The sequence below is a fragment of the Hippopotamus amphibius genome, chromosome 4 (assembly GCF_030028045.1).
Source record: "Hippopotamus amphibius kiboko isolate mHipAmp2 chromosome 4, mHipAmp2.hap2, whole genome shotgun sequence".
Classification (NCBI taxonomy): domain Eukaryota; kingdom Metazoa; phylum Chordata; class Mammalia; order Artiodactyla; family Hippopotamidae; genus Hippopotamus; species Hippopotamus amphibius.
This window is the reverse complement of record NC_080189.1, coordinates 66,358,105-66,378,767: the sequence shown is the minus strand read 5'-3', so window position 1 is coordinate 66,378,767 and position 20,663 is coordinate 66,358,105. Positions and strand designations below refer to the sequence as shown.

The following is a 20,663-nucleotide window of genomic DNA, read 5'->3' as shown; positions in this document are numbered from 1 at the left end:
TAGAAACCAAAACACAAAGAGCCCCTAGAACACAGATACAAGCATTTTATAGTAAACAGAACGTCCCTTATTCCTATCACTAATATTTTAAAACCAGTTACATTTTTACAAAATTCTTTTCTTCAGGTTTGCATTTTCTCATTTTAATTGAACAGCATAACATAGTCATCGACTGTTTAAGCTTTTCTTTCTCAGAACTTTGAATGAAATCCAATAAGCAAAGACATCAAAAATACATATGCCCAGTTAAGGCCCTCGGCCCCAGTGGCTTCGTTTCCTGGAGCAGACTACGAATGATTGGTAATTAAACACAGCCATTGCCTGAGAGATAAGGCTGAATCACAGATCACTGGAAACTAAAAGGACCAGAGAAGCCACTTTGTCTAACCCTCAGTTTACAAATGAGGAACCAGAGACAATGAGAAGTTAAGATGACCATGGAGAAGCTAGCCTGACAGTTAAAGCAACACTCCCTCCAGCTCCCTACAAGGGCAAATTGTGTTCCTGGGTCCCCTTCTATCAAAATATACCTATTGAGACTAGAGGTTATAATCAATTAGAAATATATTTATTTATAAATTTTTGCTTCCAAATATGAGAATTAGGTGACTTAAATGGTGATCACATCTCCAGAACAGAGGTCTTTAAAAAATATTAAAAGATCAAGAATTTGCTCTAAATAGTTTCAAGGTCTAATGTATCACTAATGTTATTCTGACTATTGAAAACCCATGTAAGCCATCCCTAATTTTATTTTTTCAGATGGCTTTTTTTTTCTGATTATAAAAAAATGCACATCTATTATAATACATTTTGAAAACACAAAGACAAATGAAGAAAATAACAAGAAGCCACATCCCCAGAGTCAAAGACATTATTGGTAGTGTTGGTAATATTTCAGCATATTTCTTTCCAGATATAAATGTATACATGAATATACAGCTATATAATGTAACTTACATATTAAGATAATATTATACCTAAAATTTTATAGCCTGCCTTTTCTCTTAACATTATACCATGATCATCTTCCCATTGAATTAAAATTATTTCTAAAACATCATTAATGTGAAAGTCTGTGTTTGGTGGTTATTAAAGTAAGAGTTTAAAGACATTATAATCAATAAAATGATCTCATTATATAATTTTTGATTGGTGGTTTACATAGGCTAGCATCAGATCATGTGACTCTAATGCATTAAATTGCTCTAAAGAAAAAATATTAAAAACATATGTTTAAAAGATTGTCTTTTAGAAAGATTTAAGTGCCAATGGCTAAAATCATTGGAGGGAAATGCATAATACCCCAGGAAATGAGAGAAAAGAAAACTCAGAGATAACCTCCTGCTTCTATTAAATGTGGGACAATTCTAAAAGGTACCACATGGGACTTCCCTGGTGGTGCAATAGTTAAGAATCCCCCTGCCAATGCATGGGACACGGGTTCAAGCCCTGGTCTGGGAAGATCCCACATAGTGCAGAGCAACTAAGCCTGTGTGCCACAACTACTGAGCCTGTGCTCTAGAGTCCACGTGCCACAACTACTGAGCCCATGTGCTGCAACTACTGAAGCCCACACACCTAGAGCCTGTGCTCCGCAACAAGAGAAGCCACCACAATGAGAAGCCCACGCATTTCACAGTGAAGAGTAGCCCCTGCTCACCACAACTAGAGAAAGCACACGCACAGCAACAAAGACCCAACGCAGCCAAAAAAAAAAAAAGGTACTACAACAGGAAATCCTGACAGGGCTCTGTAAAGTCATGAAGGAACACAGTGCTTGTGCAAGGAAGCACTAATTGATACAAACATTTAGTGCCTGGCTCATGTAGGAATTCAATACGCATTTGTTGAATGAATAAATGGGAATCAACTTACCAACACATATCTAGACACCTGACTATGATTAAACCCTTTCACTGATAATCTTAGTTAAGGGAATATATAGCATATATACACTTGGTCACAACTAAATGTCCAGGACTGGTATGTTGATTAAGTAAATGACAGAGGTATAAAGAGCCATACAGACAATTCATATTAATTTAACAACTATACTAAAATTATGTTTCTTACCTATACTGTAATTTTTAGTTTAAAATGATTGAAATATTTAAAATATTGGTGTATTTAATCTTGGTTTAAGATTTTATTTCATTCTTTTAATGAAATAATTAATTTTAAAATTGAAGAAAATCACTGCATTAAAAAAAAGTTGAGAAGCCCAGATGAATAAACTTTTTTCTTCCAAAATATTTTCTTATAGTCACTCTCAAAGGTCTTGCCCAACAATCTGTCCTTGAATATCGCAGAAGATAGGGACAAGGCTTCTTTTGACAGTCATCCCAATGTTAAGAGAAACCAATCGTGATGTTCTATTTTCCTAGTGCCATGACTTAGAAAATTCTGATACTTCCTCTCACCTAATCTTAGCCTAAGTATTAGAGAAGTTGTTAAAAATCTAACACACACACATGCACACACAACTTAGAGTAGCAAGCTTTTAAAACCCAACACGACTCACAATACCTTTGTAAGAGCTGATGGTTCACTCCCTTCTTCCACCACAATTAGTTGAGATCTTCCTTTCCTTTCATTGTCCCGAATGCCAATGGCAACCTGGTTGGCCTTCAAACGCTCATATTTGTTGCACGAGGATCCACACCACTGGTAAATTTCCTAAAAGAAAGAGACAGGTCTTTTGACCCCAGGAATATGTGGAGGACATTCAGCCCTGGTGTAATACACATTGTGATTAATTAGGAAAAAACCAAAAAGGCATAAAAAATAAAATTAAATTTATCTATTGTTGTATACATAATTTTATATATTTAATTTATACCTCATTCTGTATCCTGTTGCTTTCAGTTAGCATCATTAAGTAAGCATTTTTAAACATGGAAAATATAAATACATATCTCCGCATTCTCTGTGTATATAATCCACTAAGTACAACTTATAAAAGTAAACTTATATAAATTATTTAAATTTAGAATAATATATCTAACATTTCTGAAAGTTAGTCAAGAATCTGTTACAGCAGGAATATGCTCTTGATGATCATAAAACATGACATATCACTTTTGTAAAGCAATTTTATAATTCTTATTGAGTTATAAAAAAAGAGTCATAAAAAGAGTTAAACCTTTGACCCAGTAATATCACTATCTGGAATTTATTTTAATAAATTATTCATAAAGAAGAGAAAACAACACATATACAAGGGTTTCCACTGATGTGATTACATCAGTGAGGCATTGGAAAGACAAATGTTCAACAATAGGATAAAGAGTTATATAAACTACGATATACAGAAAAAATACTTAAACATCAAAATTATACCTTAACAGAAATTTAGAAAAATAGAAACAGAACAGTTTGATATATCGTAAATTATATATTTTAGTTGCCACTTAGATTAAAATATATATTTTAGACAGATACAGTGTTCAGAAAGTATACAGTAACGCATGTAAAATAACAATAAAATTTCATTTTATCTATTAAATGTGGTTAAACAGAAGAAAGAAGTTTAATGTTACCCAAGCCTGGTAGGATGTGGGAGTGGGTATTACCACACACTGAGTGGTAGATACTGACACAGGCTTTTTTTGAAGGCAGTTTGGCGTTATATAAAAAAATTACACATGCTTTTAGAATCAGGAAATTCCATTTCTAGGAATCTATTTTATAGAACTATTCAAACACGGGATGCAAAAACAAAGAAACAAACAAAACAAAAACAAATGCCCATCAACAGGGAGACGGCCATATAAACGTCATTACGTGGATACTACAGACTACTCTTCAGTGGTTAGAAATTGAGCACAACGTTCAAACACCGATGTTGAAAATGTCCGGGTATATCATAAAGAATAAAATAAAGCCACAGAATAATACAGTTCCATTTAAGTACAGAAACAAACATATAAGCTCTATTTCTGCCTCTGCAGAAAAAGATTTTTAAAGATACACAGTATCTTCAATACATGGGGAAGGGCATGTATGTGTAGAACGAAAGCCTTTAGTTTTTACTGTATCTAAGTGTGTTTTTTCCTTTTCTTTTTTAAATGTCACTCACATTTGTTAGCTGCCTATGAGGAGCTAGATGTTGGGAAGAGAGAGATGAATGAGTGAAAACTAGCAAGGAGAGTCTGACATGTAAACAACTCATGCTAATAATATGTTTGCACTACACTTAGTTTTCAAAATGTTTCCACACATACTTCATCCAGTCAGTCTGGAGAGGGGGTTGCATTGTGGTTAAGTACAACGTGAAGGAGACAGCTTCGGCAGCCACTCACTGACTATGTGACTTTATGTTTGCAATTTTTAAAAGAGGAAATAAATAACAGCAAAATAAAAGGGCAGACCAAAATTCAGAGAGACAGGCTCTTTTCTCTGTTTACGAGGCATTTCCAGTGCATAGTCATCTCTTCATTCAAAAATAGTTTCCTGATTGCCGAAAACTGGGCAGGCTCTCGCTCCCTGGGGGCACAACGTGAAAGCACATGGGCCAGAGACAGTCTCTCTGACCCCTTAACCTGCCCCTCCCCCGACTCCCGTGATCCTGATTCACCTATTCCACATTCCTCTTCAAGAATAAAATATGTCTTAGGAATTCAAGCCTTTATAAGCAGTAAAAGGAAGACTCTGCTTTGCAATTCCTTTCATTTTAGAATCTAATGCAGTTATTCAACATGGTTAAGGCGTGTTTCTTTTCTGTTTTTCAGAGAATTGCGTGCCGCTATTGTTTCCTCTCTAACCTCTTTCCAACACCTGGGCATCTGAACACGAGGCTCACATTTGAATACCGGGCCCAGGTTAGCTGTTACAAAGAGTGAAAACAAATGGTTCCCAATGATCGGCCAACGCCTAATCACTGAGCCTTCAAATCAGGTGCTGGAGTAAGATGGTGATTTTTAAAAAAAATGGATACCTGAGCCTACCCTTAGGGACTCTCGGGTATGTTCTTAGCCACATTTATTGAATGCTCCCTGGATGATTTAAGCATTAAACCAAGGCTAAGAACCTCTGCTGGTCGCCAGGAGCACGTTGCACCAGGCAGGTGTTACAGGGAAACCTATAATTTCTAATTACCCAATGCAGCCAAGCACGGTACTCTGCCAGTAAACTTTGGCTCTTAGCTTAGGTTCCTTTTCTACCTTATTCCATGATACTTTGCAAATGATTCTTTTCTTAGTAGCCCTGAGAAAGCAAACTTTCAATACTTATGTAACAGTGAAATATAGGAAATGGATCAGAAGTTAGCTCTCTAGATTTCTCAGACTTGTTAACAACTTTCATTACTGATTTGTTCTGTGTTTTTATATTCACCTAATAGATGTTTATACTCTCCCTACCTTAGTTGTATAAATGACCTCTCATCTACTTCAAAGAAAGTATTTAAAATCACACTACATTTTATTAGCATCTGTAAAGCATTAAGGAAGCCTGGTAAAATGCATTTTAAAATGAATTACAGCCAATGATAATTTTATAAATATAATTATTATTTAACAGAATTTTACAATATTCTTTGGATCCCAAAATAGTTTCTGTGACATTACTTTGGGTTGGGAGTTTTTATGTGCAGTAACAATTCACAGATAAATTTAGTTGTAGAAAATATCCCTCACCATTCCTTAGAGATCAGTTTCAACCTCTAAAATAGCAAAAACATATCTAGGAAATATTTGTAAAAATAATAAAAGTTTAAAAAGTGAAGTTTTCCTTTTAACTCAAAGATGACTAAATCACTAAAGAAAGTGTTACCAAAAAAAATTTTCTTAGCATGAAAATGAATGTTTTATGTTATGCTTATTACTCTTTCATTATTTTCACCTTATTTGGTGCTTTTTCTGTAAGTAATATATTATCTTATTCACTAGATTTAATTTTCAATTAAATTTCAATTAACTCAGACAAGAAATGCAATAAAATGTGGACTTTAATTTTAAATTGCTAAAAGCCAGAACTGTTTAAAAAGTTAACTAAAAAACCTTTTTCAGTCAATGCTAGTTAATTTTTTATACAAATATAGTTTGTTCAATTACGGTAGCAGTACATTAAAATATGCTTTAAATTTTAAACAGAATTTGAGCGATTCATTAAATTTGAGCAGTCTGCATTCCACCACATGTAGATGATGTGTTTAAGACATCGCATTTTAACAGAGCTCTGCAGTGATGAGATGAATGTGTACAGTACTATTAATAAACTGTACTAGCCCAACACTTACTCTATTCATAGGTAGTTGGTTAAGACTACTTCACCACTCTGTGCACAAGGAAACTTTGTACTCAACTGGCCCCATGCTTGCCAAGCGCTCCTGTAATTCAACTTAACCTTTTTTTCAGAGGGCATGAGCTAAAAATGCAATTCTACACAGAGCTAAAAATGTCTGAATTGATGTGACAGGTTGACATGTATTATTGCAACAGAAAAAATTTTCATCATAATTTAAATTGTTTTATTTTTAATACTTTAATGGGATTTAGATGAAAACCCTTTTGGAAATTGGATTTAAGTGTACTAGACACTGAAAATTATACAGCAAACATGGTTTCAGAGGCAACTATTTTACCTTCTAAGATCCTAAGGAATTTAACAACTCAACGCTAAATGTTATATTTGGGTGGGGGGGGGATATAAAACCTCCCTCTGAATATGGAAATATCCATTCAATTCAGCATGCAGTCCACTTAAATTCTGGCTGAAATTTGCTGACGTACATATTGCCCACGAACACCCTCTAGCAGAAGTTTGTGAAACTATAATTAACTCAATGTATACACTATTAAAGGAAAACAAAATTACTCTGGATACTTGGAAAAGGAAGAAATAAGGGAGTAAAAACTATCTGTTACTGGCTATTAGTTCAGACCACCAGTAACAAGAAATAAAAGCAAGTGAGTGATATTCGTAGAAACAACCACACTGGGGGCAGACTAGAGGTTTCTAAAATTTCCTTTAAGCTACATGGTCAGAGTTAACAAGTCAAACATCAAAGTGCAGTCAAACCTCACTTGGGGACAGGAAATAAGCACAGAAATAAAACAATGGTCAATGATGCCCTTGAAGGGAGGCAAGATTTCAGAAACTGAGTTTAAAGGAGCCCCCCAAACACCATGTGATAGTGACTCGTAACATGGGCAAAGAATTCAGATGGAATTGCTACTCTTTTGTCCTTTTCTAAGCTATTTATTCTAAATACATCTAAAAGTTTATAGTGCGGGGGGGGGGGGGACAGACTTGGAACAGATTTCTCCCTCTCCTTTGCTTCTACTGGCTTTATTTTTCCTGTGTTCAGTTTTCCCTTAGATCTAGTTAACCAAATATAGAAGTTCATTCAGATACCTCTAGGCAGGAGAGTCTCCAAGCACTGCTTAAAAATGATTATGATTTGTGCAATACTTCTAAGATCTACCTTTTTTTTTTAACTTTAAAACATGACTTTTTTTTAGTTTTTGATAAACGAATGTTTATTTACACACTATTTTGTTGTTGTTTAAAGCCAAGTCAACTCAATATCCTTCAATGACATGTACATGTGTTTTAAAAAAACAGCTCTGACTGAGGGGTGTAAGATGGACGCAGAGGGTGTGGATGGCCACTGAAGGCTGGGCGACCAGAAAGGAATGAGTTACATCTGAGGTAGGGCAGTGCAGTGGTGATGGAGAAGAGGATGAGAATAGAGGGATATTTATAGGGTTAAAGCCTACAGTGTTGGTCAACCACGCCTTTGGATGAGTACTGGAGGATAGGGAAAGGGGGGAATGACTTGGACAATTTTAGCTTGGCTGCGGCAGTGATGCCACTTACTGGGACCAGGTGACAGCTTTTGGAGCATTCTTTTTGTAGCAAGAGAAGGTAAAATTGGCTTCTCTGTACTAGTCAAAGTATTTGGCAAATCAAGGAAGTTTTATAGTCACATTTTATCAAAAATAATTTCTGCCAGCCACATAAGCAGGTGATATTTTTAACCGACTTTTTGGTTCTTCAGACATACAGCTGTGAATTTCCCAGCACCTTTAGACATTTCTCATATTGACATGGGAACGTTCACTGTACAATATAATAACCTGGGGATAGGGCTTAAAAAGAACCTACACCAGGACTTTCCTGGCAGTCCAGTGGTTAAGACTCTGCGCTTCCAATGCAGGCAGCATGGGTTCCATCCCTGGTTGGGGAATTAAGATCCCACATGCAGGACTTCCCTGGTGGTGCAGTGGTTAAGAATCCTCCTGGCAATGCAGGGGAAATGGGTTTGATCCCTGGCCCGTGAAGATCCCACATGCTGCAGAGCAACTGAGCCCATGAGCCACAACTACTGAGCCTGAGCTCTAGAGCCTGCGAGCCACAACTACCAAGCCCATGTGCCACAACTACTGAAGCTCATGTGCCACAACTACTGAAGCCCATGTGCCTAGAGCCCGTGCTCCACAACAAGCGAAGCCACTGCAATGAGAAGCCTGCGCACCTCAACAAAGAGTAGCCTCCACTGGCTGCAACTAGAGAAAGCCTGCACGCAGCAACAAAGACCCAAAGTAGCCAATAAATTAATTAATTAATTTAAAAAAAGAAAGATCCCACATGCCACAGACTACAGCCAAAAAATTAAAATTAAAATAAAAAAAAAAAAAAGAACCTACACCAAAGGCCCACCCTGAAACCTTAAAATCAGAATCTTCAGGAGTCAAATCACAGGCAACAGTATTTTTAAAACCTCTTCTAAATGAGTCTTGTGTGAAACCATGATTGAGAATTAAAATATAACTCCTAATGCCTTGAGAGCCGTCTTTCCTAGGGCCCTCCCTCATCCGTTCTCTAGTTACAGCACGTGCATGGCTCCACTCCAGAACTTCTCACATCCTACCTGGTCATACTCTGACTTGTGTATGTGTTTGTGTCTCTCACCACTTCACAGAACCTGGAGGTCAAAGCCTATCTGGTTTTCATCTTGACACTCCAAACACCCAGCACACACGAAGCACACACTAAATGCCATTCATCCATACTTTATTGCAGGGTAAATTTTAGAGATTTAAAATTAGGTTTATCTTTCCCATTATCTTTCCTTGTGGCCTGAAGGCTCTCCCCAGTAAATCTGGTGAGATGCATTACTTTGGCATAAGGACAAATTTATCCAGAACAAAGAAGATTTTGTTCAGCTTTCAGTTTTAAAATAAGCATTCTTGAGTCACAGTAGAGACAAAAGTCTGAAAGCCAACATAGTTTTAATTTTAAAGAACCTTGATTCTGCTAGAGTTAAGTGTACTGGGGGGAGGAGTGAGGATGAGGTCTAGAAAGTTGATTTTGCACATTGAGAACCACAGTCTTGACCTTAGAGACTAGAGAGCATTGCAGGAACCACAGAGAAGGCAACAGTGTGAAACAGTACAATACTAGTTTATGTGGTCCAAGAAAAGTAGGTGATTACAAGGGAACTAGGAAACTTGATCAGGTGCAATGAATCTTTGAGAAGAGCCCAGTAAACGTCTACATATTTGTCATGCATCCATCCATGATCCTGAGCATGAGAGCAAAAACAACCCTGGGCAGTGTGCATGGAGTTGGACCACTGTGTACTGGTAACCATTTGGAGACACTGTCCCCACAACTCCAGGGTGGCATGGGAAACACTAAGCAGAGTTCCTCAGGGCGGGTGCAGTAGTGGCTGCCAGAACAAGAAAGGCTCTTGCGGTGGACATGTGGGCATCTCAGAAGACCGAAGCGAGGCCATGGATATTTTCCAGCAAATGTCTTAGGACAGAGGCCAAAGCCTAAAGCTCAAGATTCAATGAAATGGCAACACCTCAATGAAGATTAGAGAGGAGGGAGGCTAAAAACTGCAAACCAGACTCACACTTCCATTCTCAAGCCTGTCCCCTACCCCAGGCCATAATTTTACATGTGCATCCTTTGGGATGCGGAAGGCGGTAGGTGAGGTAATCTGATTTGCTTTAATGACAAACAAAATTGACCTTAATAAGGTGCGATTATTTTATTTTTAACCTTCCTGTGGAAATAGAAGGTTGACAATAAAGTAATGTTGAGTTATAGATGAAAAATAATTTCATCTCAATAAACACAACTGCATTTGAGACTGTGTGCTTTAAGTTGGACAGGCAGACATTTGTTGAAATGTCTGTTGAATGACTGTAAGTTCTGGGCTGTATACTAGGAACAAAGAGAGTGAGCGAGGCTAGTAAGTGAATTAGGCAGGCAGTGTGGAAAGTGCTGAGAGGCAAGTCTCCGCACGGTGATCGGAAAGTTAAGGGCTTGCCCAACTCTACAAGGTGTGACATGGTACAGGACAAGGAGGGGAGCGGGGTTAGGGAACACATTATAAAGAAGGCACATCTGAGTTTAATTTGAGGGTGAGATACTGGATGCTTGCCAGAGAAAGGTGACGCAGGAGAGGAGAGTATGCTAAGCAAAGGAAACATGCAAAAAAGCGAAAGCACGGGCAACTTGAGAGACAGTGTCAGGCGCAGGATCCTGAGACAGTATCGTGACGATGAAGAGGCCAGGAAGGATTCAAGAGACACTTAGAAGGAAGAACAGCCTGAATGTGATTGACTGAATGTGCAGCACTTGGGAGAAGTCAGGATGACTCCTGGATCTGGGGTTTGAGGGCCTGAGCAAGTGGTGGTTCTATTCGCAAGATAAGGACAGTAAGAGGAGAAATCATTTTGGAATGAGAGGGTGAAGCTGATGAGTTCTGTTTTTAGATTTGTTGAGTCTGAGGTTCTCATGATACACACGAGCTGAAGTATCTCGGAGGCAGTCTGAAATACTGACAGAGAGCTCACGCAAGAGGTCTGAGCTGGACTATAATGCTGAGATTTACCAGGGGGTGAGCAGTTGAAGCTTTGGGTAAGGATGAGTTTGCTCAGGAAAGAAAAGACAATGATCAAAAGTAGAACTCTTAAAAGAGCAACAGCTTGAGGGGGTGGGCAGACCATGTGAAGAATGAGAAAGAGTGGCTTGAAAGGGAGGAGACACAGGAAGCCAGGGAAGGAGTGAGACTGCAGGAAAAGGGAATAATCAAGTGTCAGCTGAGCACAGGGGGCGAGTAGAAAATCATCAGCGTCCACCGGATTTAGCAGAAGGCATTAATGCTCATAGGAAGAACAGCTTCAAAGAAACGGTGGGAGTGAAAGTCAGAAGACGTGGGTTGAAGGCCACTCACTGGTCAATGAGGAAGCGTAGGCTGCTTTTTCACAGCAGCATGACTGACGATGAGAGAAGGCAGGATAGGTTACACATAGCAAGGGCAGTAGGGCCATGCTGCACGATTGACCAAACAAGTTAACAAGGAAACAGAACATGCAGAATATCACAGCTGAAAACTCATCACAGATTCCTACTCCTGAGAAACCTAACTCTCCCCCGGCGGCTGGCTCTGACATATATTTCTAAAAGAGTTAACTCCAGGTCCCAAACTTTGAGAATATGAGCTTTTTTCATTACCATTCACTTTCTCGGGTTACTGATACTTTGTGCAATATTGAAATGTAATTTTATTAACTTCTACAAATTCCTCATATCTTTAAAAATAGTGGGAAAAGAATGATTTATAAATTCACCAATGTTAAAATATATTTCAAAAGCTTCCTCCAATAATTCAGTAAATTCCAAAATGCTGAGATCTTGCCATGTCCCATATTACTTTCTGAAAATACACTAAATATAAGACAACTTATCCAAATCATCCTCTAAAACGTTGATGATTTTCTTAACTTTCAAAGTGATTAAATGAATAATTTTATAATCTCATGCTTTAGGTTGAAAAGGTTATGCTGTCACGTCTAGAGAAGATTTACTGTGGTCTAAAATCCTATCACAGCAAACATTTCTAAGGTATACGGCACATCACCTTAATATCTGTGATTGTTTATCAAAAAAGGCTCACTTTCCTCAAATACAATCAAGATATGGGATTTAGGTTATATCCACAACCTTAGTGTTGGCCAGCTGGCTTTAGTTTGGTGACAGCTCTAGATGTTCGACCTATCTTTTTCATGCCTGGGTAATAAAACAAGATTGAAGAAATGGCACCGGCTTCCCTTCATGTCCAATAAAGCAGAAAGTGGTCATGAAATTATTAACTCAATAAGTGTTATTAAAATATTATGATAGAGAAAATTTTGATTACATTCTTTGTTTACTGTGACACTCCCCAAAAATAAAGTCCCTAAGGTAATTGCAAGATCTTATCACCTTTTAGAAACTTTTGGTGACATACCAACTGGTTAAAGGTTAGCAACATAAACACAGATCATGTGGGTATTTGTTCTAAAACACGTAGGAATCCAGGGCTGGATTCCTACTAGAATATCCCTGTGAGATGTGGGAAAGTTCCTCACCATAAGAGAAAATCAGCTTCAACTGTCTCTGCAACAAAATCATTCCAAATGTCTTTAACCAGCCATGAGAGCAGAAGATAACCTGAAAGCCATTAAAGAAAATTAACTACATAAAATCAAGAAAATTTACTATTAAACAGATGAATGTCCTTGAACCTTATTATAGAGACTCTGTCCCTACTATATGGGCCTGGATTTGTGGAGAATACTCCTATGAGCAGACATTACCTATGGGAAGAGAGCATATGTTACTAGTGCTACCACAGCATTCAACTATCTAGCCCACTGTGGAAACTCAGTTCTTGTTCAACAAAACAATATATAATTTCATTAATAATACTACTTTCAGTAGATTCTAAGCCAGATTAGACAAAATCAATTCTGAATTCAGCAGATTCTGAAACTACTGCAAGATACTCTATTACAGAGCCACATCATCTTCTGTACTACCAAGTTCACTTAGTGGAATGAAAAGGAAGTGAACTATGAATAGAAAAATCGAGGTGCTATCCCAGATGACCACTGAACCTGCACTAACGCAAGTGACTGGCGCACATCTTCTAAGGCATGTTTTCCTCTTGTGAAACTGGGATGATAGATGCCCTTCCCAGATATGACTGTGTGTCGGATGGAACTGAATCAGAGTCAGCTAAGATCAGTAGTGTCATTAGAAACCACAGTCAAGATGGAAAAAATAAAAAAGGTAAAGAAACAAGGAAGTTAAGGCCTGAAGAGGTTAATGACTTGCTCAAGACCGAAGGAAAAAAAAAAAGCTCAACTGGACACTATTCATGACAAAGATTATTGCATTTGTAAAACAATTACATTACACACAAAACACTTTTTTAGAAAAGAAGCATTTTTAAGTAATGACATCATTTTCAAGTGATGAATTACATTATAAGTAGGAAGTGGTCAGGGGCCCCAAAGCTCATCTAATCAAATAACTGATTTTTATAGATGAGAACCTGAGATTACATTAAACTTAGATGACAGTTGAGGTCCATTTTTTCCATGAACAATACCACCTTATATGTAAAAATATTTTATAAATTATAAAGGGATAAAGGCTATAAAACGTAAGTAGTTGAGAGAGACAATTATTGTGCATCGACTTTGAGAGATTCTGAATGCTGTAACTTTTGGAAACTGCATGGCTTAATATACCTGATCATCTATTCGGATAAGTCATGGTTTTGGCTGCAGGGGAATGGAGAGACTGAATAGTATTTGTTCTCTGCCTAGACCTGAAGGTGAGGACTTAAGCCTGGTTAGGAGAACACGTTAGCACTTAAGGTTGAAAAGGATGTTTCCAGGAAATTGAGTGTGAGATACAGGGGAAGAGTACTGACATTTTGGGTAAAGATGTCCAAGTGTGACACTGCGAATTGTACTTTGGGCATTAATATCATAATTTCAACTGTGCACACAGCTGGTATAATCCAAAACAGTCAGATTATACATTAGCAGTAATAAAAATAGTGGTATACCCTAACTTAGAGAACCCAATGAAGTTTATAATTTGGGTCATTTTCCAAACTATAACCTTAACATATTTAATCTCTATGCTGTTGCCAGATTAATATTGCTCAAACTGAATTTTGCGCAGCTCCATTTTTAAAATCCTCAGTGTCCCCCTTCTATACATATGAAATAACCTCTTTTGGCTTCTCTCTGATGCTCTTCCCCAAAATACTGCCCAAGGAGCGGCAGTAAGACAAAATGCTTAGTTGGGAATCAGACATCTGTAGGGTCTAATCCTGGCTTCGTCTTTAACTGGCTATGCAACCCTGAGCAAGGTCTATAGACAGTCCAAGCCTCGTGCTAACTGAAGCGATAAGTCCCCGCACAATGCTTGACCTAGAGATGTTAGGGATGATGACTGGAATGCTGATGTATGTGGTGAGATGAGAATTATGATCCCAAGAAGAAAAAGGACATCCTAAACGTGCTCTGTGCTTCTTGCCTTCTTTGCCTTTGCACATGGGTTTTCAGTAGTATGGAATACCCTTCATTTCTACTTTTAAAACCTTAGAAAATTTTAAAGACACAACTCAAATCCTACCCACTAGAGCCTAGCACAAGACCTTGCAATAATACTTCTTCGTCATGATAATAATAAGTAAACCTGACATTAGAAAGGCCTCTTTTGCTGGAAGAAAACATAAGTCAGATATTGCCCGTCCCACTAAGATGATACTTGACATCTGTACTTTTGTCTTTTCTTCTAATAATTCTGAGAAAATTAAAAAGTGTGAAATAGTATTATGCGTGTGGATATAAGGGATATATTAATATTTGTTAAAATATTTTCCCAAAACTCTTCAGGCAGGCTGTTCAGACTCATCTTACATCCATTTTAAAGTCTAGAATCTTTGCTTCCTGGGGAATTAATTTCCCCCTCAAGCAATGTTTTCCCACCCACACTTAAGGACAAAAATAATTAGAGGAAGCTCTATTTAAGGAGAAGGGGAAATATGTTAAAAATGTCGATTTCTCTTCTATGGTAGGAAGAACTAAATCACTACTCCATTCTAAACCTATCAAAGAAAATAAAAACTTTGAAGCCCTGCCTCATGTGTCATTTAAATACTTGCCAATTAGTCACATGATATGATTTCATCTTAAATAAACATGATCTCTTTCTAATGGGTAGAAAAAGTGATTATCTTCCAGGACACATACATCTAATTTGATCTAAAGACAGTTTACTTTTCTCTAGACATCTCCATGTGTGCATAAAACTTACAGTGCCAAGGTCAATGATGAAGCAGTCACCCTTGTTGAAACTGTCCCAGCTTAGGGGAACTTCTGTGGCCCTGACCACTCTCCGACCTTTCACATGCAGAAGCCTTTGGGCAGTCAAGTCATTTGTGAGAACATGATTGAGTCCAGACGCCACACCTCCAGCCTGATCAGTGGGAGGAAGACAGAAAACAAAACACAACGGATGAGGCTTCGAACTAGACACAGCAGCTTAGAAAACCACAGGAGCTGGTGCCAAACTGCCTGTCAGGCCAAGATAAAAGAGCCACCTAAATGCATGTGAAAAGTTAAATATGCAGAAGAGAATTTCCTAGCAAATCAACAGGTTTCTGTTTGTTTTGTTTAGTTTTGTTTTAGGTTCTTTGTCCTTCCTACTTTAATCATTCAATATAATACTACAAATATTTACTGAAAACCTTCAGTGTATAAAAGCTGCTACATAAACAGAAAAGAGCTGCAGCTCTTGTCCTTTGGGAACGAATGATTCTCAAACCATTGAGTAAGAAGGCAGACAAGGATTTCAGGGAAAAAGGTGACAGGAGGTTAAAGGAGAATCAGAGGTCATAAGTACAAACAAGGAGAGCCCAGGAAACCAGGCAGCCCGAAATTCCCACTGTCACCGCCTCAGGACAGAGACGGGAGCTGAGTGCTGGGCAGCTATGTGCTGCTCCTAATTTTGATCCTTGTTTTTTTACATTAAAAAATCACCTGTCTTATTTACTTAGGAAAAAGAGTTTACAAAATACGCCAGGCCTAAGTATTTATACTCTAAATTTGGTTGCACATCCCCAACCAAAACAAAATGAAAATCAAAGTACAACCACAATGAATAGAGAAATACTGAACAAAAAAGATTAACTGTACCAAGCACATCTGCTTGCATCATTTGAAACCAGCTTTTACCTTTTTCATTCTTTTCCTGAATTAAATAACAAGAACAATAATCTTTATTTACTTCCATAATTAACTATGAGGTAAGGTGCAGAATAAAGGTGCAGTGTAAATAAATCTGTTACTTATTGATCAAAAGCCTCCCCAATAATATGGTAAGAAAATTAGCAGCATAAGAAGCCTATAAAATAATCCAACTTTCAAATTTATTACATCAACCTATACAGTAAAACCAAAGAAAGAAGTTAAGCTTTATATGTAATCAAGAGCACATTCTTTAAATTTCCATTGACTTTAGACTTCTTCCCTTCTCCAAAAGGCCTTCATGAATAAAAAGGTTTTGTTAGTATAGGCTAAATGTTGACTTCAGAACAATTATAACCACAAGCTTTTACAAATATATAATTTCCCACTTCGTAATTTTAAAAAGATTGCTGTATATCTTGACTGCACAAAGTATTATACAATAAAAGTAAATTCAAGTCTTTCACCTACATATTACTACGCTCGGCCATTTTAATTTTTTAAAATAAGAGGTATACTGCAATCTGATTAAAAAAACAGCATAAGAATACTGTGTTCTAAAAAAAAGTTATAAAATACAGAGCTGACAGACTGCGAATACCTATATAACATTTAGGATAACTTCATTCGGTGAACTAACAGAGTAATATACAGTCTGTGAACATTTAATGGTATTTTAAAAATTAATTTTGTCTCTAGTATTTGATGCCAAAAATGCACAAAACATGCTTCATATATGTCTGTATCAGATAGTAAGTAATTCTTCTGTGAATACTGTTTAAATGAACCCTAGAAACTCCCAGCCTCTTTCTACCTAGTCTACAGAAGGAAAGCAATGTAGAAGACCTTCTAAATCAAGGGCACAGTTAATGAACACAGTTTTACTGCCTGACAGATGTCTGATTGTTGCTATTTACACTCATGGTTGGGGCTGGGTCTTGTTCAGCTTGAGAAAGGTACTTTGCCAGAGATTTAACATAAGGAAGTAGTAGTAAGTAATTAGTCCTCTATAACCCCTCTCCAACTCCCTATAAAACCTCACAGAGGAAAAAAAAAAAAACTCAAGTCAATTAAATGACACGGGAAGATGATCTTAATGTTTCCTACCTGCATCTTTATATTCTATATGGCAACTAAATGTGGTTGTTGCTGACTTTGTAGTGGTAGACTTTGCCAAGTTTTACCCATTTCAAACAGACACAATATCCTTTTCATAGAGTATTCTTAAAAAATTCATCTGGACATTTGAACCATTTACTTATATTGAGAGCATCATAGAATCATGGTTACCAGCTTCAGCACGGAAGTCAGACAATCTCCCAGTCACCTAGCAGCTTTGAGACCCTGGCAAGTTACATAGTCTCTCTAAGCTTCCATTATATCACTTATCTTAATAGAATGATAATAATAGAAACTGCACCACAGAGCTGCTTTTTGGATTAAATGAGATAATACATGCGAAGTGCTTAATACATTCCTAGAAGCATGAAATTAAGTATTACATAATAATCTTTGCTGTTCTGGGTAGTAAATGAGCTCTGCTTTCACATTTCCTATTGAGTATTGTTACAACTAGACACACTGTCATCTGCTCAGTGTCACTAATGATAAGACAGTAAACTGACTTTTTTTTGCTGATAAATTTGACCTCCATTTGCAAACATCCTCCTTCTAAAAAATACTGATTTGTGGTGGTTTTAATGTTGATAATTAGAAGATAATTATCCAATAACTGTAAAATTACTTTTATCATGTCCACTTTTAAATATGTAACCAGAAGTTTGATTTTAGAAGTCCCACTGAGAGCCTGAAGGATTAATAATATCACAAGTCCAAATGATGGCATATGCACTACAACATAGGTATTTTTATTACTCAGTTTAATCCTTAATCCTTACAGCACCTACACAAGGAAGCTGTTGTTACACCTATTGCACATCTGAGGAAACTGAGCACAGAAAGCTCATGTAATCGCCCTGAGGAAAATAAGCCACATGTAGCAGAAATGGGTTCGTAACCAGGATGGTGGCACAGTACATGCTTCTAGTAACTACAGGCCCCAGCTTATTCAAAATCTTGGGTTCACTGACACAGAAGATGTTTCAGGAACATATGACATAAAAGTAACCCATGAGAATTCAATAAAATGAGAGGTAATAGTTTCATATTTAATAGTTTCTAGCCTAGAGTAAAAAAATATGATTTCAAAAGAGAGAAGAGAACTTTTAAGTGTTTCGTCCTGATCTCAATGGCATCACAAAATATTCAACTAAGGCTCTGATCAGGAAAAAGAAGAAATAAACTCTGGCATCATAGTAGACAAACTTAGTATACATTCAGAATTCTAGTTTAGTTCTGAGGTTTTAGGTCTTCACTGGGCTAATATGCTGGTGGCGGGGGGCGGTACGGTCTCCAACACCTGTTGGAGATATTTGATTTTGACAAAGATTGTTTCTGGAGTGTTTGTCTACAGAAGGTCTTCCTCACACTTTAACTGAACATTCTTGGAGACGGGGGATAGTGAAGGACGGCCGGTCTGCAAGGGTCACTGAGAGAATTCTGGAAAAAGCTATCCTTTGCTGAAGGTTTCCTTAAAGGTATAGAACTATTTAATTATTTGGGACTTTGTTTGTTTGTTTGTTTCAGAAGTAAAGCCATTTGATGATTATTGTTTCAGGCCAAAACACAAACTCTTTGTGTGTGCATGCGTGTGTGCGTATACGCATGTGTGTGCCAGTGTATGTGCAGGAGTGTGTGAGGCTGAACTACACATATGTTCAGCTCAGTGGTTTCATTTGTATTATTTCCAAGATCAAAGTACACTATTTGGGAAATGTGTTTATAGTTCTTTGTATTAACTGAAATTATAACTGTTATAAATACTGTATTAATATATTCCAGAACAACCGAAATTCTGAAGTTGTAGATTATTTGCAGCAAATTAAGTGATTCTTTAGGTTAGCAAAAACAAAAACTAGGAATGCCCAAGTTGTGCATATTTACTTAATGTCATTAAAAATTAACCTATCAAATGAAATTGTCAGAGTATTTCACACATTATACCACATATTCCACAAACATTTATCAAGCACCTATTATGTGTCTAGAGAGTACTGGGGATATATCAGTGAACAAAACAGATTAAAACAAAAAACAAAACACAAAACCCTGACCTCAATGAACTTTCATTTTATGAAGACATGAGGTGTGGATGGATAGGAAAAGAAAGGGCATCAGAAAACAGTTTGAGAAAGCTGCTTACCTTGTATTTCAGACCTCCTCTGAAGTAGCCAACAAAATCCGTAGACTCATAGCCTTGCAGTTCTCTATTCTGCACAGGCTTGCCACCCAAATAGTCATCCATCTGAACAGTAAAGATGGCAGCTGCTGCGCTCTCGTCCTGAGTACATTCCTTTCCTGAAACAGCAAATGATAGCACCTCATTTGCCAAGCAAGAAACAGGATTAAGGCAGAATTTCTGATAAGAAAACATTCAGAAATTTTCTTTGAATTATATGCCAATACAATAAATTTACACCTAAATTGTTCATCTTCAACAGAACAATCTTTCAGCAGAAATAGTGTAATATAAAATACTATTTTGTTAATAACTAAAAGAATTGTTTCGTTCTTGCTTTCCAATCCTTTTTTTTTTTTTAGTTTAAAAGAAACACCACTGTTGAGACTATGTTCAGAAAGATATAACAATATATTCCACTAGCATTCAGATTCATTTGGTATAGTCAATAAGATCAGCCTATGAAAACATTTTTCAATTGTCTCAGCTAAACATCTATCAGCATTAATCTTCAGGCTTCCAATATGTCAATATGTTAATATTTGTAAGGAATACAAACATCATAGGCCAGAACTAAACAACACTTTGAGAATGGGAAAAATGAATGTAACTTGACTTTACCCCTATTTTTCAGTCCCAGTGTCCTCACTTCATTATCTTATTGGTATAAGATAATATTCTCTGAAAGAAAAGGGTGAAGGAACCAGAATGCTAACATCTTTTGAATGTTAACATATGCAATATTACCCCAGGAATTTAACACACAACAGTTAGTTTTCATAATTCTAATGCAGATCCCATCCAGGCAAGCTCACTGAGGTCCAAATACCAATTCTTAAGACCGAGTATCTTCAATACACAAAGATCAGAGCCAGGACAGTCCTGAGAGGACCTCGAAATTTACAAAAGACATTTACAAACTTTCACCACAAGCTGTGTGAAAATCATTAATGATTCTAGAAATGATAATAGCTAACTTATACATTTATAGCACCCTTGCTATGAGCCAGACACTGTGCTGGTAGTGTTTTACATGGATGATGTGATTTAATCTTCAAGTGACCCAATGTAGCAGAAATCATTTTCTACCATGTTACAGAAGAGGACATGGAGGCTTAGAGAGACCAAGCAATTTCCCTGAGGTCATAAAGTTGACCTTTGGTAGAACATGACCCAGAGGCAGGTGTCTGTGACTCTGAAGCACATGCTCTTAGAAACTACCATACTAGTAGGTATTTTTTATACTCAGACTCTCATTAGCAGTAAAACTTTGAGGTGATTGGGGAATGTTATTTTCCTCCATGGGTTAC

At 37.1% G+C, this 20,663-nt stretch overlaps 1 protein-coding gene across 1 annotated transcript in view; it reads right to left on the bottom strand.

Moving 5' to 3' along the window:
* SCIN (scinderin) overlaps positions 1 to 20,663 on the bottom strand; it is a 67,690-nt gene that overhangs the window by 41,657 nt on the left and 5,370 nt on the right. Inside the window, exons 2-4 of the mRNA XM_057732413.1 lie at positions 19,318 to 19,472; positions 15,124 to 15,285; positions 2,530 to 2,679 (exon numbers count right to left, since the gene is read on the bottom strand). Of these exons, the coding sequence (XP_057588396.1) occupies positions 2,530 to 2,679; positions 15,124 to 15,285; positions 19,318 to 19,472 (467 nt within the window). The remainder of the gene's footprint in view (positions 1 to 2,529; positions 2,680 to 15,123; positions 15,286 to 19,317; positions 19,473 to 20,663) is intronic.